The 19,103-nt window shown below is 46.4% G+C and overlaps 1 protein-coding gene across 6 annotated transcripts; it reads left to right on the top strand.

Moving 5' to 3' along the window:
- The first annotated feature begins 214 nt into the window (after positions 1 to 214).
- MFSD1 (major facilitator superfamily domain containing 1) lies at positions 215 to 15,313 on the top strand. 6 transcript variants are annotated; one of them, XM_086468426.1, is made up of 17 exons: positions 215 to 291; positions 398 to 450; positions 602 to 714; positions 1,066 to 1,108; positions 1,672 to 1,739; positions 2,576 to 2,684; positions 3,829 to 3,931; positions 4,635 to 4,733; positions 5,504 to 5,615; positions 6,614 to 6,670; positions 7,311 to 7,467; positions 8,515 to 8,612; positions 8,906 to 9,018; positions 9,504 to 9,551; positions 10,279 to 10,339; positions 13,460 to 13,574; positions 13,843 to 15,313. In XM_086468426.1, exons 1-17 carry the CDS (start codon positions 273 to 275, stop codon positions 13,900 to 13,902), a joined length of 1,428 nt encoding a protein of 475 aa, XP_086324552.1. In that variant the 5' UTR covers positions 215 to 272; the 3' UTR covers positions 13,903 to 15,313. The 6 variants fall into 6 exon arrangements, with proteins under 6 accessions (XP_086324552.1, XP_086324553.1, XP_086324546.1 ...); XM_086468427.1 differs by having other exon boundaries at positions 1,066 to 1,112; positions 1,676 to 1,739; XM_086468420.1 differs by lacking the exons at positions 215 to 291; positions 4,635 to 4,733 and having other exon boundaries at positions 419 to 450.
- The last annotated feature ends 3,790 nt before the right edge of the window (positions 15,314 to 19,103 follow it).

The following is a 19,103-nucleotide window of genomic DNA, read 5'->3' as shown; positions in this document are numbered from 1 at the left end:
GGGCTTAGGCCCCACCGCCATGGCGGCCCGCCCGCCCCGCTGCCATAGCAACGAGCCGCGGCGCATTGTGGGCTCACGTGACGCGCGGGGGGGGGAAGGTCACGTGGCTGCCGCTCACGTGAGGCGCGGCAGCGATGGCGGCGGCGGCGGCGGAGGAGGAGCGGGCGCTGCTGGGCCGCGACGATGGCGGCGGTTCTGCGGGCCCCCTCCGTGCCCTGCCCGCCGCCTGCGACCCGCGGCGCCTGCCGCACCGCCTCCTCGTCCTGGCGCTCATGTGTTTCCTGGGCTTCGGTGGGTGGCGGCGGCGGCGGGCGGGGGTGCTGGGCCCGCGGGCGGCGGTGGCGGTGGCGGTGGGAGGCCGGGGGCAGAGGGCTGAGGCGTCCCCTTCTCCTTGCAGGCAGCTACTTCTGCTACGACAACCCGGCGGCGCTCCAAACGCAGGTTCAGCGGGTGAGTAGGGGCGGGGGAGCGGGGGAGCGGAGGCCAGGGCAGTAGGGGCAGCGGGCAGGTCAGGGTGGCCTTGTTTCCGAGTGCTTCTGCTGCGTTCCTTGTGCTGTGCCCCTGAAGTTACTTTTATTATTTCCCCGCCTTCTTTATGCAGGACATGAAGGTGAACACGGCGCAGTTCATGGCGCTCTATGCCTGGTATTCCTGGCCCAATGTGGTTCTTTGCTTCTTTGGAGGTTTTCTGATCGACAGAGTCTTTGGGATACGGTAAGGGTGGTGTTCGTGGCGCTCTTGTTCAAGGGATGGTAGGCTTGAAGTACAGGCTTTATGTTATAAAGGTTTTTTAAAATTATAGTGAGTTTTTCAAATTTTTTTTCACGTGATTGAGGAATTTCTAGTGTTATAAATGAGCTTCCTTCCCTTTGTGTTTTAGATAAAGTGGCTTCAGAAATGCAGCTCTGTACTACCGCTTTTTAAGGAAGCTGTCACGCTGTAGCATTTATTATGACCTTTTGTTGCATGTCAACCTCCCTTTCTTTCCTTGCTGTAGGTCTAATATAGTGGTTTATAGGAGAAAAGAGTCTAGCTATGCATTGAGTGATTTTATTTGTCTTACAGGTTGGGCACTGTAATATTTAGTATCTTTGTTTGTGTTGGTCAGGTGAGTACAAATGAGAGGGTGAAGGATGGTGTGTGTCTGAAGCGGCCCTGATAGGGGTGGGGAGAAAGCCCAAATGGCATCTTGCGGGGTAGTGTGTGTTTTGGGTAGGAGTGGGCAGGGGAGGAGAACTGAAATGGGAGAACCGAAAGGGGAGAACCCTGAATTTTATTGGGAACAGATGGGGTAGCTGGGAACAGAGGACCTTGAAAGATGAGTGAAATAAGAATGGGAAGGAACCAAACGTTTCATCCCTCTGATGTGACACTACTGTGTAGGTGTGTTTGGGTAGGGGGTGATGATAAAGGTGAAGCATGACGTCAGCCTCTAGGGGTGTTTTCTGAGTGCCGTTTTGGGGCGGGCCGGGTTGGGTATGGAGTAGCCAGCAGGATACTGAAGAAGGCAGAGGGAGCAAAAGCAAGAAGCTGGGAGTAGGAAGCGGGTGTGAAGCATCTCTGCAGGTCAGGGAAGGGAAAAGCATTTTTGTTTCTGTTTTGAGGTGTTTCTGGGTTGTTCCATACTTCAAATATAAAATCATAATTTTTCCTTAAATGTTTATCTGGCAGGTAGTTTTTGCTTTGGGAGCACTACTTAATGCTTTCTGGCTGATGGACATGGGCAGATTCATATTTGGGTAAGTCTAGAACTAGAGTTCTGGTTCTCAGTGTGTGCTCTCTGAGGTAAGGACTCTCTGTCTGTGTCCTAGAAAGCTGCTACCACGCTTATACTTGGAGACAAAATTGTTGCATGTTGAGGCATGCAAGATCTTCAGTCGCATTCCCAGCCTAACTTAAAGGTAGAAAACAAAAAAGTAGGACTTTGCAGGTCTTACTGAATTCAGAAACTACAAAACTACCCAAATAAAGACTCTCAGTAAGCTGATGGAACTGCGTTAGTCCTCCTTTTGTCTTAGTTCTTGCTTCTTCGAGTAAAAAGACTTCTTAGCAACCACAAATCCAACAGGGCTCCTACGGTGGCAAAAAATGAGAGCAAATGTCAGAAGAAATCCCTCCAAGCTGTGCGCGTGCCACAGCCTAAAAATGTTAGAAAATCTGCCCGGCTGTGTGGGGGGTGGGTAGGTGAGTCCGTTAAAATCTGATTCCAGGTAACGATGCCTGCTGCTGGTTTCCCGTGGGTCAGGCTCTCTACCACTTGCCTCTTTAATACAGGAGAGAAATGAGAAGCTGCTGCCCATTGACATAATTTCTGTGAATGACTAAAGGCAGTTATAATTGCTCCTAGGCTACTTAAGGCACCTTAATTGTTCTTAAGACACTGCGATTCTCTCTTTGAATTCAGACTTCTGTTGCCTTGTGTATAAGCACTAGATCTGCCTGCACATAGATAAATTTCTCTGAATTACCGTCATCTTGGTGTTGCCAGCAGCTGCTGGGCTGCTTCCTTGTTGCTTTGCCCGTGACAATTCATGGGTTTTCTTTTGTGCCTTCCTTCTTTTTTTTTTTTTTTCAGAATAGGTGGAGAGTCCTTGGCGGTGGCCCAGAACACGTATGCAGTCAGCTGGTTTAAAGGCAAGGAGTTAAATCTTGTGTTTGGATTGCAGCTGAGCATGGCCAGAATTGTAAGTGTGAAACTGTACGGCTTTAATTCCCGGACTTGGAGGTGGGTGGCTTGTCTTGGCAGTGAGGCAGGTGGAAAACAGCGTTTCTAACGCTTCCTAGGGAGCGTGTTAGTTAAAAATGGAGGTGAAATTTAAATTTAAAATGTGACAGATTTGTGGGGTAAGTAGACAAAGGATGCATGAGGAAATGAGTTAGTAAGATTTCTGCTAACCTGTCCCAACTCCTGCAGAAGCCTGGTGGTGGTGGTAGCGTAGATGACTGGTTGGGACAGTCACAGTGCTGCATCTCATCAGACTCACTGGTTCTTGGCATCTCATAAACTCTTGGCTTAAGTGAGAGCAGCTTGTGGCTCGGGGACTAAGCACACGCTGTGACAAACGAGTTGGGATGGCTGCTTTGGGAATCTCCCCTCCTTACCTGCTGCCCTGGGAGGGTTTTGTCCCTGTTGCTAGTTCCGACAGGAGCCGTGTGGCTGCACCTCAGCTGTGCCGTTTGGGTTGGATCCCGTCCCTGCACCGGCTGCTGGAGGCGGGTTTGTGCTGGGAGTGCAGAGGGAGCCGGCATGCCTCTCCCGTGGGGGATCTTCAGCAGCCTGTGGGATCTTAGACCCCCTGCAGGGGTTCACCGTGGTGAAAGAACGCTGGCTGGTCCCAGCTGGGCTGGGTGGTTGTTCAGGCTGTTGCTCTTGAGCAGTTGCCTCCCATCCGCTGAACAGCAGGTAACTGTTGTTAGCCTTGGGGTTGCAGCCATGGATCCCTTCTCTAGGGGCAGAAGGGCGGGGAGGGGAGAAAAGGGCTTCTTCCCGATGCCTCTCCAGTGGGAATCCTGTTTGCTTTATCATGTGTATGAAATTCAGCTTGGTTTATGAGCTAATGTGTGGATTTTATGGCACTTGTAATGTCTCCCTCAAAATGCTGTTAGAGTTGTATAAAGTGTCAGTTTGTGACAGTCTGTTATTGTTGCAACGATTAATTTGTCACAAGCACTGACCAAACCAGCAGGGAATGATTTTATCATTGTTGCTGGTGGTTTATATTCCCTGTGTGGCATCTTACCTGTTCAATGATCAGTCTGCCTAATGTTCCTTTTGAATTCCTATAATTGTGAAATACGTTATTCTTCACACGAGTCTGTTCTGCCTAGGGGAGCACAGTGAACATGAATATCATGGGATGGATATACTCTAGAGTTCGCGATCTTCTGGGGTATACTGGTCCCAGTACTCTTGGGTTAACTCTCATGATAGGTCAGTAATGTTTTGAATTGATGTCACCTGCTGTTGTAGGCTTCTGGATTTGAACAGCATGTTTCTGTGATAAAGATTTACTAACTTGGAAGTGGGACAAATCTATTTGAGACTAGGAAAAGCAGTTCAAATGCTGCTTCTATCCATGGCTCTTGTGCAGAGCGTATGGTCACTGCGTCCGCTGAAAGGTGCGTGTTGTGGTTGCCAAATTCAGGTTGGTCTCATGGAGATGAAATGTTTAACGTGCTTTGGGTAAAGGTTTAGACTTGAAAAATTTTTGTCAATGTCAAAGCTTGTGTGTGGTTGTCTGGTGTGTGAAATTTTGACTACCTTTGGATCTGTGCTCCTTTCCTTCAGAGCCGTGGGTGTTCAGGCCCTGGTGTTGGTAACAAGGCTCAGGCTTTGGTTGTGTTGCTACGAGGTGCAGCGGAGGAGCTTGGCTGTGCTGGGGGGGGAGTGGTGGGAGTGTTTTAACTAAAATAAAGGCAGCTGCGTGTTTGCACTCGGTTCGAGGCAGACGTCTGGCATGGGCAGGCTTCAGTATTGACACCTGACTCTGAGCTGGACGGCTGTTGAGCCTGATACGTAAGGCAGTCGGAGGTTAAACTTGGGTTTTGTTAGATACGTAAATTTATGCTGCGCTGGGGGTGCTTAAAAGCCAACTTGCACCAAGAACTAACGGCGGCGCCTTGCCTTCCTGCAGGGGGCGTCACTTGTCTCTTCTCGCTGCTCTGCGCCTTAACCCTTGCTTATCTGGACAGGAGAGCCGAGAAGCTGCTTTGCAAAGAGCAAGGGAAAACGGGTGAGTGGTGTGGCTGAACCTGCCCTCGGCTTCATCCTTCCCTTCGGGAACAGACCCTTCCAGTTCCTCTGTGCACAGGGCAGGTTTGCATTTTGGGTAATTCGGCGGTTGCTGCTTAACATCTTCAAGGTTACAGCTTCAGTTGTAATTTTCAGTTCATTTTTATATCAGCAGGAAGTTTTACAGTTTTAAACACCGGTTTACAGGCAGGCGCACTTTGTAAAGCATGTGGAGAGCCTCCCAGTTCACACCACTTTGATCTGTGCCCTTGCCAGCGGTCCTTTGTTTTGTTGGAATTGGTCTTGCTTCCTTTGCTAGGTGTGCAGAAATGTGCAGCTCTTCTCCATCAGTGTGTGGTGGTTTGAGTTTTCCGTGTGGGAGAACTTAGACCAATTAAACTAAATTTGAGATCCAAGAGCGGGCGTGTAACGTGAGGCTTCAGACATGAATTTTGCTAGCTGATTAAACATCTCCTTGAAGAAGTGGTTTGTATTTAATTCCGCTGCATAAGATTTTAAGAGGCTTTGGAGAGCTCGTACATCCAGCTTAATGCGCGAGAGACAATTTGTTCTTGACTTTGTCACTGTTGATTCAGGGCTTGTATATTCCTAGCTGACTCTCACTGTGTAAACTTTAAACAAGAGACTAGGCGGTGGCAGGAATATATGCTTTAGTAGTGACTTGTCATCACCTTAGTGTTTATTCAGTGTGGATGAATTTCAGATGTGCTGATGCTGACTGAAACAATATTGTCTCTTGCCCCACTCCAGGTGAAGTGATTAAGCTAACCGACGTGAAGGACTTCTCTGTGTCCTTGTGGCTTATATTTGTCATCTGTGTCTGTTACTATGCAGCAGTTTTTCCTTTCATTGGCCTTGGAAAGTAAGTATCTGTCGCTTGTGTGGCCGTTCCCCTTGAATTTGGCTGGAGTTTTAACCAGCTGCTTGCAGGCTAATATTTGGGAATCCCAGATGGCTACAGAACCGCTGCTCTCCCAGCGAGTCTGTGCTGGGGTTTGTCACTTCTGTGGCGTTGTTCTCTCGACTTGGGATACAAGTAAACACAGCTCTTGGCTTCTGTATCTGCTGAGCTTGGCGGGAAATACCGTTGCTTAACGTAGGCTGAGTTGTCAGGACACACGAGCGTAGTGCGTGCTCCATTTCCTGATGAAAAATTTGGTACAGATTTGAAGCGTGGCGTGGGTTTTGGTGTGGAAAGCTGTCCTGTACAATTCCTTCCATACTGGTAAGCTATGGTGCGAGGCGGGGGCTTAAATGTAGTCACACCTTTGGACTGAAGTTCCCTTTCTGTGCTGACTTTGGTAGGTGTCAGGTTGAAACCTGGAGCGCTCCTAGGCAGGTTTCCCTTTTTTGAACCACGTGACTTGGTGCAATAGCTCGATCAAAAGGGTTTTGAATAGACTTGGAATGAGATCTCTTGAGCTCCATGCGTGGTTTATGTGGAGTGAGGTGGAAAAGCCCGAGATGCCTTGCAGAGGCCTTACAGGCGGCAGCGTAGCTGCGTGGTTGTTGCTTGTGCGCGTATTCTGAAAGTCCTCCTTGTGGTCTCTTAGGGTCTGCTCACTGCTGGTGTCTCGTTACTGGGTTACACCTTGGTTATGCACTCTGGGTGTTTTCCCCCAAGTGAGATTTGAAGGGTCCATAGACAGAAATTCGTGGAATCTGGTAATCAGCTCCTAGATGTGTTATAAATAAGAATCTGTGATGGGATGTTTGTCAAAGCTATGTAACTATATTGAAAAGTTCATTGCAAGCACTAGGTTCTTGTGTCTCTTCTTTGTCTAGCTTAACTCTTCTTTCATGTCATACAAGTGTGCATTTTTCTGAATCTGGTTTTTTTTTGTGTTTTTTTTTCTTCAGGGTTTTCTTTATTGAGAAATTCAAATTCTCCTCTCAAGAAGCAAGTGCAATTAACAGGTATATTGTGGTGGATTTAACAAGTGAATGTGCTGCCGCCGTGTTCTAGGGGGTGTGTGTACCTTTGGGCTCTCACCGTGTGGGGGGAGGTTGGGGTTCTACTGTTGCAGGGGGTGACTTGTGTTTCGGTGGACAGACAGATTTCACAGGGCCCATGTGAAATAATTGGGAGGAGTGGGTGTGTGTTTGAATAAAAATGTCTTGGACGTTTACACTGAGGGATTGGAAAGAAAAGGCTTTGCCAGAAGGGTGTTACTTTGGCATTTGGTGATTCCCTTCTGAGGGACAGAAGCAGTTTAATAGCAGCACTCAATGAAACTGCATCTTCCTAGTTTGAAGATGGATTTGTGGTGGGGCAAAAACCAAATAAAACCCACCAAGAACAACGAAAGAGTTGCTGGTATATGATTCCAAGAGCTCCGAGCGTGTCACTATCTCCTTCGCTGTTGAATGTTTTCGTGTCCTCGGACCTCTTGGGAATTTTGAGTTCTGGAGTCCGTTTGGGGCAATTTGGGGTGTGTGTGTAGTTTTTTGTTATGGCCTCACAGGGAAGGAGGGAATGTGGTGGAGACACTGTGGTGTGTGACACGTAAAGCTGCCCATGGCTACACAGTGTTCAGTTCTTTTTATTCCTTTGTAGCATCGTGTATATCATCTCGGCACCCATGTCCCCCGTCTTTGGACTCCTGGTGGATAAAATTGGAAAGAACATCATCTGGGTTTTGTGTGCTGTGATAACTACACTTGCTTCTCACATTATGTTGGCTTTTACTTTCTGGAACCCCTGGACAGCCATGGTAACTAATTCTCTGAGACTTAGAGCTGAATATGATAAAATAAGAAATGGAGTTGATGCTGAATTATTCTGCGTAAGGTGCCACTGTCTTCTGACTGTTTAGGTCGTCCTCAAAGCCTGTTTTGATATCCCTGACTTTAAGAAGGGTGTACTGGGTGAAACTGAGTTTAAAGATGGTGAAAAAGCAAAGAATGCACAGAACAGGCGAAACTAACGTGAGCTCTCTGTGGCCTGGAGAAAACACTTCAGGCTTTGGTGCTCCGTGGAGGGGGGTGGTAGTTGTGCCTGTGTTCAGGTGGAAAAGTCTGGCTGCTGAGCAGTGACCCTGGAGCTGTTTAGTGCAGAAGAGTGTTCATGGGAAGGCTGGGATCGGACTGGAGGGCTGTTCCTTGTCCCTTCAGAGAAGGCCTGAGCTCACCTCGGTGTCTGTGGTTCGGGGGTGCTCTGTTGCTCTCCCGCTTCATGGACACCCCTTACACCGGCTGGTGCTGGGTTGCTGAGCTGGGTGCTCGCTGCTCTCCTAAAACTTCTTCTTTTGGTGTCGTTCTGAAGCTTAGTGCTATGACTTGAGCTGTCTCTAGTGTGCTGTACTGGATAGAGGTAAACCTCAAAGAAGTCTTCGTTGTTGATTTCCCCTTCCTAGGGCAGATGTCCTGAGAAGTTGCTTTTGGATTAAGGCTGGTGGGCTTAAATACGGTGCTCACCGACGGACCAGGATTTAAAAATAGGGCCCTTGTTTTTCAGGTGTTTTTCTAGTGAGTTGCAGCATTGATATTTTCATTGATATTTTCCTCTGGGTACGCAAGTCAGGCTTTTTAATGCTAATTAGAGAGAGTTGAGTTTGTAGGTCACTCCTGGAAAAAAGTTCTCTGTTCTAAATGATCATGCTTGTTTAGAATGGTATTGCAAAAAGTGATATTTTAGCTCTTTCCCACCACCCCCTGCCCCCCTCTTGGGAGAAAGGGAAAACCAAGCTGTTCATTTATTAGAACTTTACAGCAAAAAGGCGTCTCGTCCAGCACCTGATTACTTGCTCTTATTTCACCAGTGTTTGCTCGGAGTGGCCTACTCGTTGCTTGCTTGTGCCCTGTGGCCCATGGTGGCCTTTGTTGTTCCAGAACACCAGCTGGGAACTGCTTATGGCTTGTAAGTACTTCAGTCTGCCTGCCTGCTCTGCAGGGACCGTGTCCTTGCACTGTCGAACCGCTCATTATCAAGCAGTTCTAACGCATTAACGGGTCCTGATTCCTCCGAGTTCAGTCCTGTGTGGTTTTGGGATGTACATGTATGTCCTAGAGCACGTGACGGTGGTCGGGGCACACAAACCTGTGCCATACCAGATGGGGAGAAGTTAATCTCGTTGTTTGTTCAGTTCCACTAATGATGTTCTCTTTAAAAACGAATTTCTACCCAGTGGTAATCCTTTGTTTATGTGTTAGTATGCAGTCGATCCAGAATCTCGGCCTGGCAATTATTGCCATAGCAGCTGGGATGATCCTGGACACGAAAGGATACTTGTTCCTTGAAGTCTTCTTCAGTGCCTGTGTTTGCTGTAAGTATTAAAAACATCAAAAATGGACTCTGTGGGTTCAGGAAGCTTTATTAGGCCCTTTTCTTACTGTTTCCTGTAAAACAGTTAATAACTCCTTTCTTACCGTTAGATAGAGGTTTCACCTGGGGCAGTGTTGTGAACCTAGTGAAGTCTTTTGTGGTTTTCTTGAAGCGATGTCAGTAGTTTTCAGTGTTTCCAAAAAAATGAAGGGTGGGTGAAAGGGTAGGGGAATGATACTCTTAAAGGCTGTGCTTGAGAATTGTGCCTAATATAACTAGAACTAAAATAACCTTTTCTGAGTTACCGTGCTACTTAGGAGTATAGTGGAGTTTTCAGAAGCAATTAAGAGTTGCTGCAGGCAAAAATCTCCCCTCAGTTACAACTGTCATGAAAAACCTTGAGTGTTGCTTCGTTCTGTGTTAAAGCTGTTCTGTGAACTCACTGTCAGCTAAAACTGTTCCTTTTTTTTTTTTTTTCTTTTTTAGTGTCACTAATAGCTGTAGTCATGCTGTATTTTGTGAATCACTTCACAGGTAAGTGTCAAGCTTCTCTTGATATTTGTTTTTATCACAATTCTTGAAGCTATCAAGCTGAGCTCTTTACAGGTGGTGGTGCAGAGTCCTGCATCAGGTGCTATAGCTCAGGGCTTTGGTACCATCGTCCCCTGATGAGGCCTGTCCTTGTAACATCGTCTTCGTGGATGCTGTAGGGTGTAATTCCCTGAACCTGGCTGTGACGTTACGTCTCAGCAGCAGGGCAGTGGTACCTGTCCCTTCAGCTGATTGGCACAAATGTGTAGGATATCCTGCAGGCTTTTCTAAACTGCCTATCAAACTCGACTCTATGCCTCTGCAAATATAAAAACGTGATTCTGTTGACTTTCCTTCAAATAGCAGTGTTCTTTCGCCACAGTTTTTGAAGCAGTGACTACTGAATGATCTGGAAGGGATATTAATTTGTTTCTTTCAGAGTTGCTTCTGCTTCCTTTAGTTTTATGGGCTGTCACGGTGAGCTGTAGAGAAACTTCATTGTTACTCCACGGAAAACTGGATCAGGCTTGAGAGCTACGTCCTGATTTTGCTTGCTTGGATAGTTATGAACGTGCTGCTCTTTCCCTTTACCTCAGCTTCTACTTGTGTAAAATTACTCCACTGATTTCTTTTGTCACGTGCTCCGAGAACTTCTGTAGTGAGGTGTGATGTCAAAGATGCACAGAAAGGCCAATTTTAAGTTTCAAAGCGTGTAATACTTCCGTTGCAGGTGGTGACCTCAACTGGTCTGCAAAGAAAAGGGAAAAACTGCAAAAAGTAGCTGCAACTGAGTAAGTACGAAGAATAATAAAGATCAGTGTCCTTATGAAACGTTCACCCTGCGGTAATTACATCGATTACTGTCTGAAGGCAGTCCCTTTTGTAGGTCTGCCATTTGTGTGGAATGTTGTTTTCTTCCTTACCAGTCAGTAGTAGGGATTCATCGTCCTGCCTCCTGGGACTGAATATTTAGAGGAAGTAGCAGTTAACCACGTGTCCTTCCCTGGCACTCTTCCTTGCTATTTTTCTTTATTTCAGTGGCCTTCCAACTGAGTGGAGCTGAAATACATTTAAACAAGGTTGTGTTGTGTATTTAAAAACATACATATTCATGTACGCGGTGCGTACCTGGCCCCAGCCAACAGCAAACGTTACCTGGGTTTAACGTCGGGTAATGCAGGGACCAGTTCTTTTTGTCATTAAAAGCTAGAGCTCTCCTCAGCAGAAATACACTGCAGTCACTTCCCCTTCAGCTTCAGCTCGCTCCTCTTGCTGTCTGATGTAGAAGCCTTAATTCAACTTGCCTCTGAAAACTGTGGCTTGAGTCTTAAATTGCAGCGCTCACGTGAAACTCGGTTTGTGGTCAGATCCGCGTCGTGAATGTTAGTGATGACGGCGCAAAGTGTCCATTTTTAGAAAGAAAAGGGGGCAGAGGTATTTCAACAAAGTGGAATCAACTTCCTTTAAAAGGAAGTGGAGCACCTGCGGGGGGCTTAGGGCAGAAATAAGTGAATTTTGACAGCTGAGCCAATTAAGCAAATTTCATTCTGTGGGAAACTGGTGTGTCCTGCTTTCCTCTTACAGAAAATGAGGACAGTGACACCCTTCAGAATAGTAACTTAAAAAATTATATCTTCCTTGGTCTTGACAAAAGACCGGTGACATGTTAAGGGTCCTTTGCTGTGCGGAGCCCTAACAGCTGGAGTCAGGTACTCTTGCTTTTTAAGTGTTGTTTGATCAAACGTGAAGGTGTCGGTCACCTGTGGTGGGATTTCCCCGGAGTTCTGGGGCGCTGGATTTCTCCCCTCTGCGCTGGAGCAAGCTTAACTTGCTTTTTTTTGTTTCTATCTGAGAGCGCTAAGTGAGGGGTAAAGCTCTCAGTGGATCTGGAGTGCTGTACGAGGGAGTCAAACACTGGGTTAGTCTTACAGCTTTCAAAATAATCGCCTTGTCTCGGGGGAAGAGGAGAGAAAAAGCATTGTATGGCGAAGTCCATTAAGAGGTGTCACCTTAAAGGCAAAACAAAAGACCCTTCCACTCCAGGTTCTCCATTATCTACTTAACTGTCCTAAAAAATAGCGCTTTTTTAAAGTAGACATAGTGTAAAGTCTGTCCATCAGGCTGCGTTTGGGCAGCTTAGTTTGTCCTGCTGACCTTGTTGGAGATGCTTCTCCTAGTAGTGCCTCAGCCCTCAAAAACTGTGTTACCTTTTCTTAGTTCGTGGGGGGATGAAAATTCATGCGTTGGAGGATGTAATGTCCTTGGTTAATGTATTGACTTTTTCATATATATTCATATATTTAACATTTGTCGTGTGGCAGAGTGAGTCAACGCGCAGCAAGTCACAGCTTTCACAGTAACGTCTGTGGAGTTCACGCTGCCCCTATGTGAACCACACGGATTTTTTTTTTTTTCTTCTTTTGAAATGCTTTCTCTTCTGACCTAATTCAGCTCAGTGAGTCTCTTCAGATCTTCATGTGCCTGTAATGTTGTTGGAATTCTTTACTTTTTAATAGGTACCTATGTTTCACCTGCAGATACTGCACATCCCACAGCTTATGTACAAGTTCGTTCCAGATAAACTTTGCTAATTAAGACACCTCTTATAAATGGACTTGATGGCCTTCTCTAAAACTGGACCGTGTGTCACTGTCCATAGGATGATACTTAAATTAGTCTCAAAAAACAACCCCAAAACGCTCGTTCAACCAGGTCTGGCCTGGGTGCCTTGGGGGGTTTAATGTGGTTTTGTTTCTTGCCCTAATTTCTGGGCTTTTTACACACCAGTCTTGAGGAAAGCTCAGAGAAGCTGTTTTCAGTCTACCTGGCCCACGTGGGGCGTGTGTAACATTTCCAGTACTTACTGGGGAAGACGGCTTTGTGTATGCTGTGGGATGTAGTGCCTTAGAGCAGTATTTTCAGTAATTTTTATCACAATGTTTTTTTCAGAAAAGAAATTTGAATAGCAAATATCATCCAGAAGTGGGGAGCATTTGATCAGCATCATGTCAACTTGAAGAATTATAGTGTGGTGTAGTTTGGTCACTCTGCACAGTAGCTCTTTGGAAGAGAAACTTAACGTGCTGGGGACTTTACAGTAAATGGCTAAATTTTATGCTTTGTAACTAGTTTTAACTAATGCCAAATCATCTCTTAACGGTTTAGAGCGGTCTGCGCTGTTTAAGCCCTGTCACTGGAGAGGGTGCTCTGCAACCCAAGACAAACGTGTTCATCTGAAGATAAAGACTAGTGTAAAGTGTCTTCTATGGGCAGCACGACCGTCTTGGTGGGGGTGGAGGTTTCTGAACGGCGGTTTATGTTCTGTCGTGAGGCTCATGGCCTTACAGAGCTGAGAAACGGGTCACTGTTACTGCCTTTGTCACGGTCTTAATGCACATCACGGTCTTAAGTGTATTTAGAGCTTTGTTTGGTTCTCTTGAAGGCTTAACGTGGGAAAGGAGCGACTAAGCTCTGGTCAAATATTGCCTCTCTTGTAGGAGATTGCTATTAATTCTGAAGACTGCTGAGCAGTCTTTTATTTGCATTTTTGACAATTGGTTCGTTTTGTATTGTAATCTTTATTTTAAGGAGTGGAAGCTTGTTTAATAAAGAGATAGTAAAAATTGTTCCAAAAGCTCACTGAGCGTGTTGTAATCTGTGAAAACGAAAAGGTTTATCTTTCTACCGAAGTCTTGCAATCTAAATAAAAGGAAACTGCAGAAAACGGCCTCTCTCTTTCTTTACACTGAATTAGAGTAATCCGTGCACATCTCTTAAGTCTCTTTTAATCTGGTGTCTGTAAACATTACAAGCGTTTTCTAGTTACTAAAAATAAAACGGCATACACAAGACAAAGTTGCTTGGGTTTGCACTCCTCAGTGCAAATATCTTAAACCAATTTTCTTTTCCAGAGCAGAAGAGCAAGAGAGACTCAGACGTCAAAATGAAGATGACTTGGCTAAATTACGGCCAAAGGCTGATGACTTTAGTTTAAGGAATAAATACCTCTCCAAACTAGGCGCTCAGGTATTAGTAACAAAGTAGGGGGGTTGATAACTAAGAATAGAACGATGAGATGTTTATTTTAAGAACTCGGCTCATTGTTTCAACTAGCCAGCAAATCAACCTCTGCTTAAAACATGTGCTTGTTCTCAGAAATGAAGTCTCACCGATGGTAACTAAAAAAAAAAAAATCTAATGAAGGAAATGAAAATGAATCGGTGGCTGGTGAACCGAATAAGCCGAGGAGCAGGCTTATTGCGATGCGTGATTTCTTAATTTTATTTTTTTGCAGCTCCCAGGTAATTACTCTTCCTATTTATCGACAGTGGCACACAGAAGCGTGTTGAAATAGCATCCTGCCCCGCTTGCAAAAGCAGAAATCCACTGGAGTTCGTGGTACACAAAACTTTGTTTCCAGTACTGACACCCACCACGGCGAAAGCGGAGTGGTGCCCCGTGCTTTTCTGCGAGCGTGGGTCCTGTTTTTAAAATACTTGGCTCGAGCTTCCCCCCCCTCGCCCCGCACCGTGGGTAAATACCACAGATGCTGATGAAGAACCATCTGACTGTTCATTTGAGCCCAGGAGCAACGTCCTGCACCCTCCTGTCTAAAATGCTCAGTGAGTAGCTTGAGTCAATAGCTAAGACTCGGTCTCGCTGCCTGACGTCTGACGTGTGAAAGCTTTGTTTCAGTCATCAAATCGCTGTGGAATGAGCCACGGTGGAGGTGGGGGTTATTTAGCCTCTCAAGTCGGAAAAGTTTGTCAGCCTGTTGGAAATGGTCTGTTTCGTGTTTCTTACAGCAAAATGCGAGGTAAGACTACCGAGCGAGTATTTCACAGGAAACAAAACTACACTTCCAATAGCACTGTTCAATCACAGGCTTAGCAAGAAACCTCACGTGAGGGCTGATGAGTGTGAAAATTGGTGTGACTTTTTAAGGGGTTGTGACTAAAAATGATGAAATAAGTTAAATGCAAGAACTGAAGTTTGGCTTTCAGTGGAAAAAAATACTCGATTTCATAATGAAACGTAATGCTTTCCCATAATTTCAGTGGAAGCTTCTTGCTGAATGCCTAGTTCCTAGTAACTCCTGCAGAGTGCGTTTGTTTTTGTTACTCACAAAGGCTCGCTTAGGTAATTAGACAGACTGTTCCTAAACTAAGCTAACGGACTCTTAAAAGGTGAGAGCATCTGCCTTGCTGGAGCCCGAGGTACACCAAGCGAAGAGCTGCTGGAGAGGTAGAGGATGTGGTGCGCAGGGCTGAGCGAGCTTTCCTTGCCTGACTGCAGGGAGTCCTTGCGTGCCACAAAATGCTTAAGAGCCTTTGATGGCTGCAGAGAAAGGGTTTTTGGAATAAAAATCTGATGTCATACCTGGAATACTTTTTTTTTTTTTGCCTGCGGTGATTTAAGCAGAACTCATGGTCTTAAGGTTTTTGGGTTTTTTTGTGGCTTTTTTTTAAAGAGACTTGTCGGTGGAGATTTCTTTTATCTTCCTGAAAGCCCAAGGTGGGATTATTTTCGTCAATAGCCCTGCATTCTGAAGAACAATCTAGGAAAATGAGGTAGCAGGTTGTGAGCTAGGCCGAGCTTACTGCTGAAGGGGAACAGTGTGCCGGCCTGTGGTAACTTCTGTTGGTGCTTTCTGTGCTCCCTGTGAGACCTGCACGCTGTCAGCTCTGAGCCTGGTCGTGCAGGTTGGCTTGTTTCCTTGTAGACTTGTTAATTCTGGGTCTTTTTTAATAAAAGCTTTAAATGGATACCGGCACCTGTATTTTTGTGACCTGACTGTTCAGCGATGCGTTGTTAAGCCTTACATGTGCATTTGTTATTAAACAAGCGTGACTTCTTTCCCCTGAGACATACAGAGAGCTTCTGGGGAAGTGGATCTTTGAGGATCCAAAGGCAAAGTTTTGCCCGGTTCCCCCCACTGATGGGTTGATGCGTTGTTTTGTTTTGGTTTTTTCCCCTTGGGGAGAGAGGGAATTAGATTCTTGTTCTTCTGTTGCTCTTCATCACCTTCAGCTGCTGCTGCTTCTTTAATTCTGACTTGTTAAGGTTGTGGATAACTCTTCTGCTGTTACCCGTAGGTCGGCATTTCGTGTCTGATGTGACAGCGACTGTGGCCTCGATGTCTCGTTGAAACTTTATTTTCAATTTGGAAATTCTCTTGAGCACCTTGCTAAAGTCCTGTGGTGGCCCTCTGCAAGTGGTGTAGCGTCCCGCTTCGGCTCCATTCCAAATGCCCTCGCCTTTCCTTTCGGAGGGATTTCAGCCCATTGATTTCCTTTTCCCTTGCCATTTCAGTGGTGGGTGTGGAGCTTGGGAGCCATCTGGCTTTTGGTCCCTTATTCCCCCATTCCTCTACTAAATTCCCAGTAGGATGGAGCCTTCCTCTTTCTATTGGCAGCCCTTTTGCTTCCAGCCCTGCGCTGGAAAGTCTCGCCGCTGGGTTTGTCCTTCAGACTTCCAACGCGTGCTTCGTAGTTTCAGGCTGATCATCAAGAGGACAAGGGACTTTTGGATTCTGAAAGGCGGTTGCTTTTTGATAGAGAAAATCTGGTTGTGATCGTGGTGGGAGGGATATGGGCAGCAGCTGCAGCAGCGAGCGGGCTGCCTGCCTTGGCTGGGGGAGGGACTGAGCAGGGGCTGCTGCGGAGTTATTTGGTGATGTCTGCGCGAGTCCTGGTCGCGATGGATTTGGACGGGCTTGAGCTGAAAGCTGCCCACCGTTCTAAGTCTGCCTGCAGAGCTTCCCTTAACTGCTTCTGCCCCCGCCAGCCAGAGGAGCTGCTGCCATGGTGTGGCTTTCCCGACCGTTGGGTTTTTAAAATACAGAGTTTATAGGTGGGGCTTTGCTTTTGGACTGCAGTGGTCTGACTTAAATCCTGCTAGTGGATATGCACGCTTGTCTGGAGATGTTTATGAAGAATTAGGAAATATGGTAGTAAAGAGCAGTTTAATAGAGTATTTTATTAAAATTATCTGGGGAAATTTCTGAGGGAGGTGTAACTTACGAAGAATATAGAGGGTGTTACCCATCTCTGCTGTTACTTCTGCTGCTCACACGGGGTACCCGCAGGCGTGGGGGCCTCCCAGAGCTGTTGTGGCTTCTGGGTAGGTCTGTACCTTTCCGTCGGGTCTGGGTGTTTTTTTTTTTTCTTTCTCCTTTGACATGTGTTTTCTTCAGATGCAATGGCTGGATGTTTCAATAGGCTTTCTCATTCTCGTTTCAAAATTTAGTTAATACTCCATTGCGTATCTTACCGCTGTAGGTGCTCTCTCGCTGCTACTGCTTTTGCGTCGATGGCCAAGCAAAGAGGCAAAGCAGGGCTGTTCAAATGAGCTGCTTCTCCGAGTACCATGAAAATCTCTTCCTAGTGTGTCCCTACGCCGTGTTCTGTCGGATGGGGCAGATGTGTGTTGGCGTGAATGGGAAGCCAGAAAGCCCTAAGGTACACACAGTGTGCTGTTCCATGCAGACCTCTTCAAAAGGAGATGTTTAAAGCATAGAAATGCTCTGTAAATATTGAAACTTTTCATGCAGATGCGTTGTGAAATGTCTTTCAAACATTCAGTAATGGAGTAGCTGCCTGACTGACACTGTGGGGCTCCAGATCTCGTGGTGTTCTCCAAATATGCAAATGTTTTTGCACGTTTGAGATTTTTTTTTTTTTCATCAATACTGGTCACTAAGAACAACAAAAGCATTTGTGCCATGACGATAGTGCTTATGAACAAGCTTCTTACCCTCCAGGACCTTGGGAGTTTTGTAACAGCAGCAGCAGTGAACTGTGCCTCCTGAACCTCCCAAGAAGCCTGTCTTGGAGGTGGCCCCCGGAGCAGGACAGCAGGAATGGTTTTGTTTGTCATTACCCACGAGGAACTGTGCTGAAACCGGCTTGCGTGGCCTTCTAAGCAGCTGTCAGAAGTGGTGGATTTCAGTTGTTATCAACCTCGGTCGAATTTGAATCAACAGATTGGAAATTCAAGCTGCTCTGTCTCCTCGCCAAGCCCCCATCTGCTGAATGTCAAAGAAACAGAAGCAGCCCTGGCTGACTGGGTGGCTTAATCTGGGTTCTGTGGTTGAGTTTGCCCGTGTTACTGTGGTTACACCCACCGTGCTCAGGTGGGGAGAAAGCAAATGCAGTTCTGATGGAGGTGGTCTGGAACATCTGAAGGGTTTGGGTTATGCTTTGTTTTGAATAAGGAGAAAATGTTACCAGAGTCAGTCAAAGTCTGTTTAGTCTGGGCTCTGCCTTGTGTCAGCATATGTAAAATTGGGTAGCTGAAGCAGTTACCATGTCCTGGCCATCTGGTCTGCCCTTCTGAGAGAAGCTGCCACTGCTGTTGCAGAGATGACTTGAAAAACAGATATTTTGGTTGGTTTTTGTTGGTTGTTTTTTGGTTTGGTGTGGCGTTTTTGTTTTTTTTTGTTTTTGTGTTTTTTTTTTTTTTTGCCAAGTTCCTTAAAGCTAAGTATTGTGAAGAGGTTGTGAACAAACAGGACCCCATTTTCTTGGCTCTTAAGCTTGTTTTCTGCTACTGTGTCTCTGCTGCTTCTCGAGTGTGTATCATGCCTGCTTTTCCGCTTCTTTTGGTTCCTGATGCTTGCGTGGATGGGGTCAGGCAGTGTCCCAGCTAGATTATTTGTTGTCCGCCTTTGAGACAATTCCTCTTACCCTTGTAGTGCTATCTAGGTCTCATAGGGCTTGGCAGCTCCTGTTGTCTTACCTTGCTTCCCTTCTGAATAACTGCTGCTCCCAGCTGGCTTGAACGAAGGGGTGTGACTCAGACGTTGTGGGCAGTGATGGGTTTACAGTTGCCTGTAGCTCAAATGTGGGTTTGGAAGCAATTTGCACTTTCTAAGAACAGTAACTCAAATTATGTTTCTGTTAAGGTACTTGCCGAGGTCCTTATCAGGTTCTTGCACGTTAAGTTTTGTGCAGATAGTCGAAGCTTGTTCCTATCCCGTTGTGCCCGTGGCGTTTAAACAACGTGTAATGGGGTTGGACACTGCGGGAGGGAAGAAATTGGAGTATTGGAGTTCCCCATTCCTCTGGGCCCTGGGTTAGCTGTTTTATTGAGCTGCCTTTGCAGAGAGAACAGGTTTCTGAGCCAGACGGTTCCTGCAGTGAGAGTGAACGTGCTGTAGGTGTAGCAATGAGACGTGACCGTACAAACAGCGTGTTCACGTTTCCAGTTGCCTTATGTTAGGCAAACCCCTGCTTCTCGGCTAGTGAACTCCCCAAAACTTTTGGCTTCTGCTGCTGTTACGATCTGGGTGTGAAAAGTGCTGTGGAGAAGCACTTAATTCTCGTTTGAAATACACTACGCGGAAGGTGAAAGCCTCTCTTCGTAGTGCCTTTAGCGTGAGCGGGCCTGGCTGGCAACAGGAAGGGTTGCTGCCCTTTAGCGAAGGTGCTGATGGGATGGGCCCCACCAAGGAAATACTGGTAGGTGGTGGTAATCATCCTTGAAGGAGCTTTCTGAAATAACAGCCATCACACTTTATAATTTGTTACCTAACAAACAGGCTGGGGACGACTG

The sequence above is a fragment of the Leptosomus discolor genome, chromosome 7, assembly GCF_034619465.1.
Source record: "Leptosomus discolor isolate bLepDis1 chromosome 7, bLepDis1.hap2, whole genome shotgun sequence".
Classification (NCBI taxonomy): domain Eukaryota; kingdom Metazoa; phylum Chordata; class Aves; order Leptosomiformes; family Leptosomidae; genus Leptosomus; species Leptosomus discolor.
The sequence above is the reverse complement of the archived record's forward strand: the minus strand, read 5'-3'. Positions and strand labels throughout refer to the sequence as shown.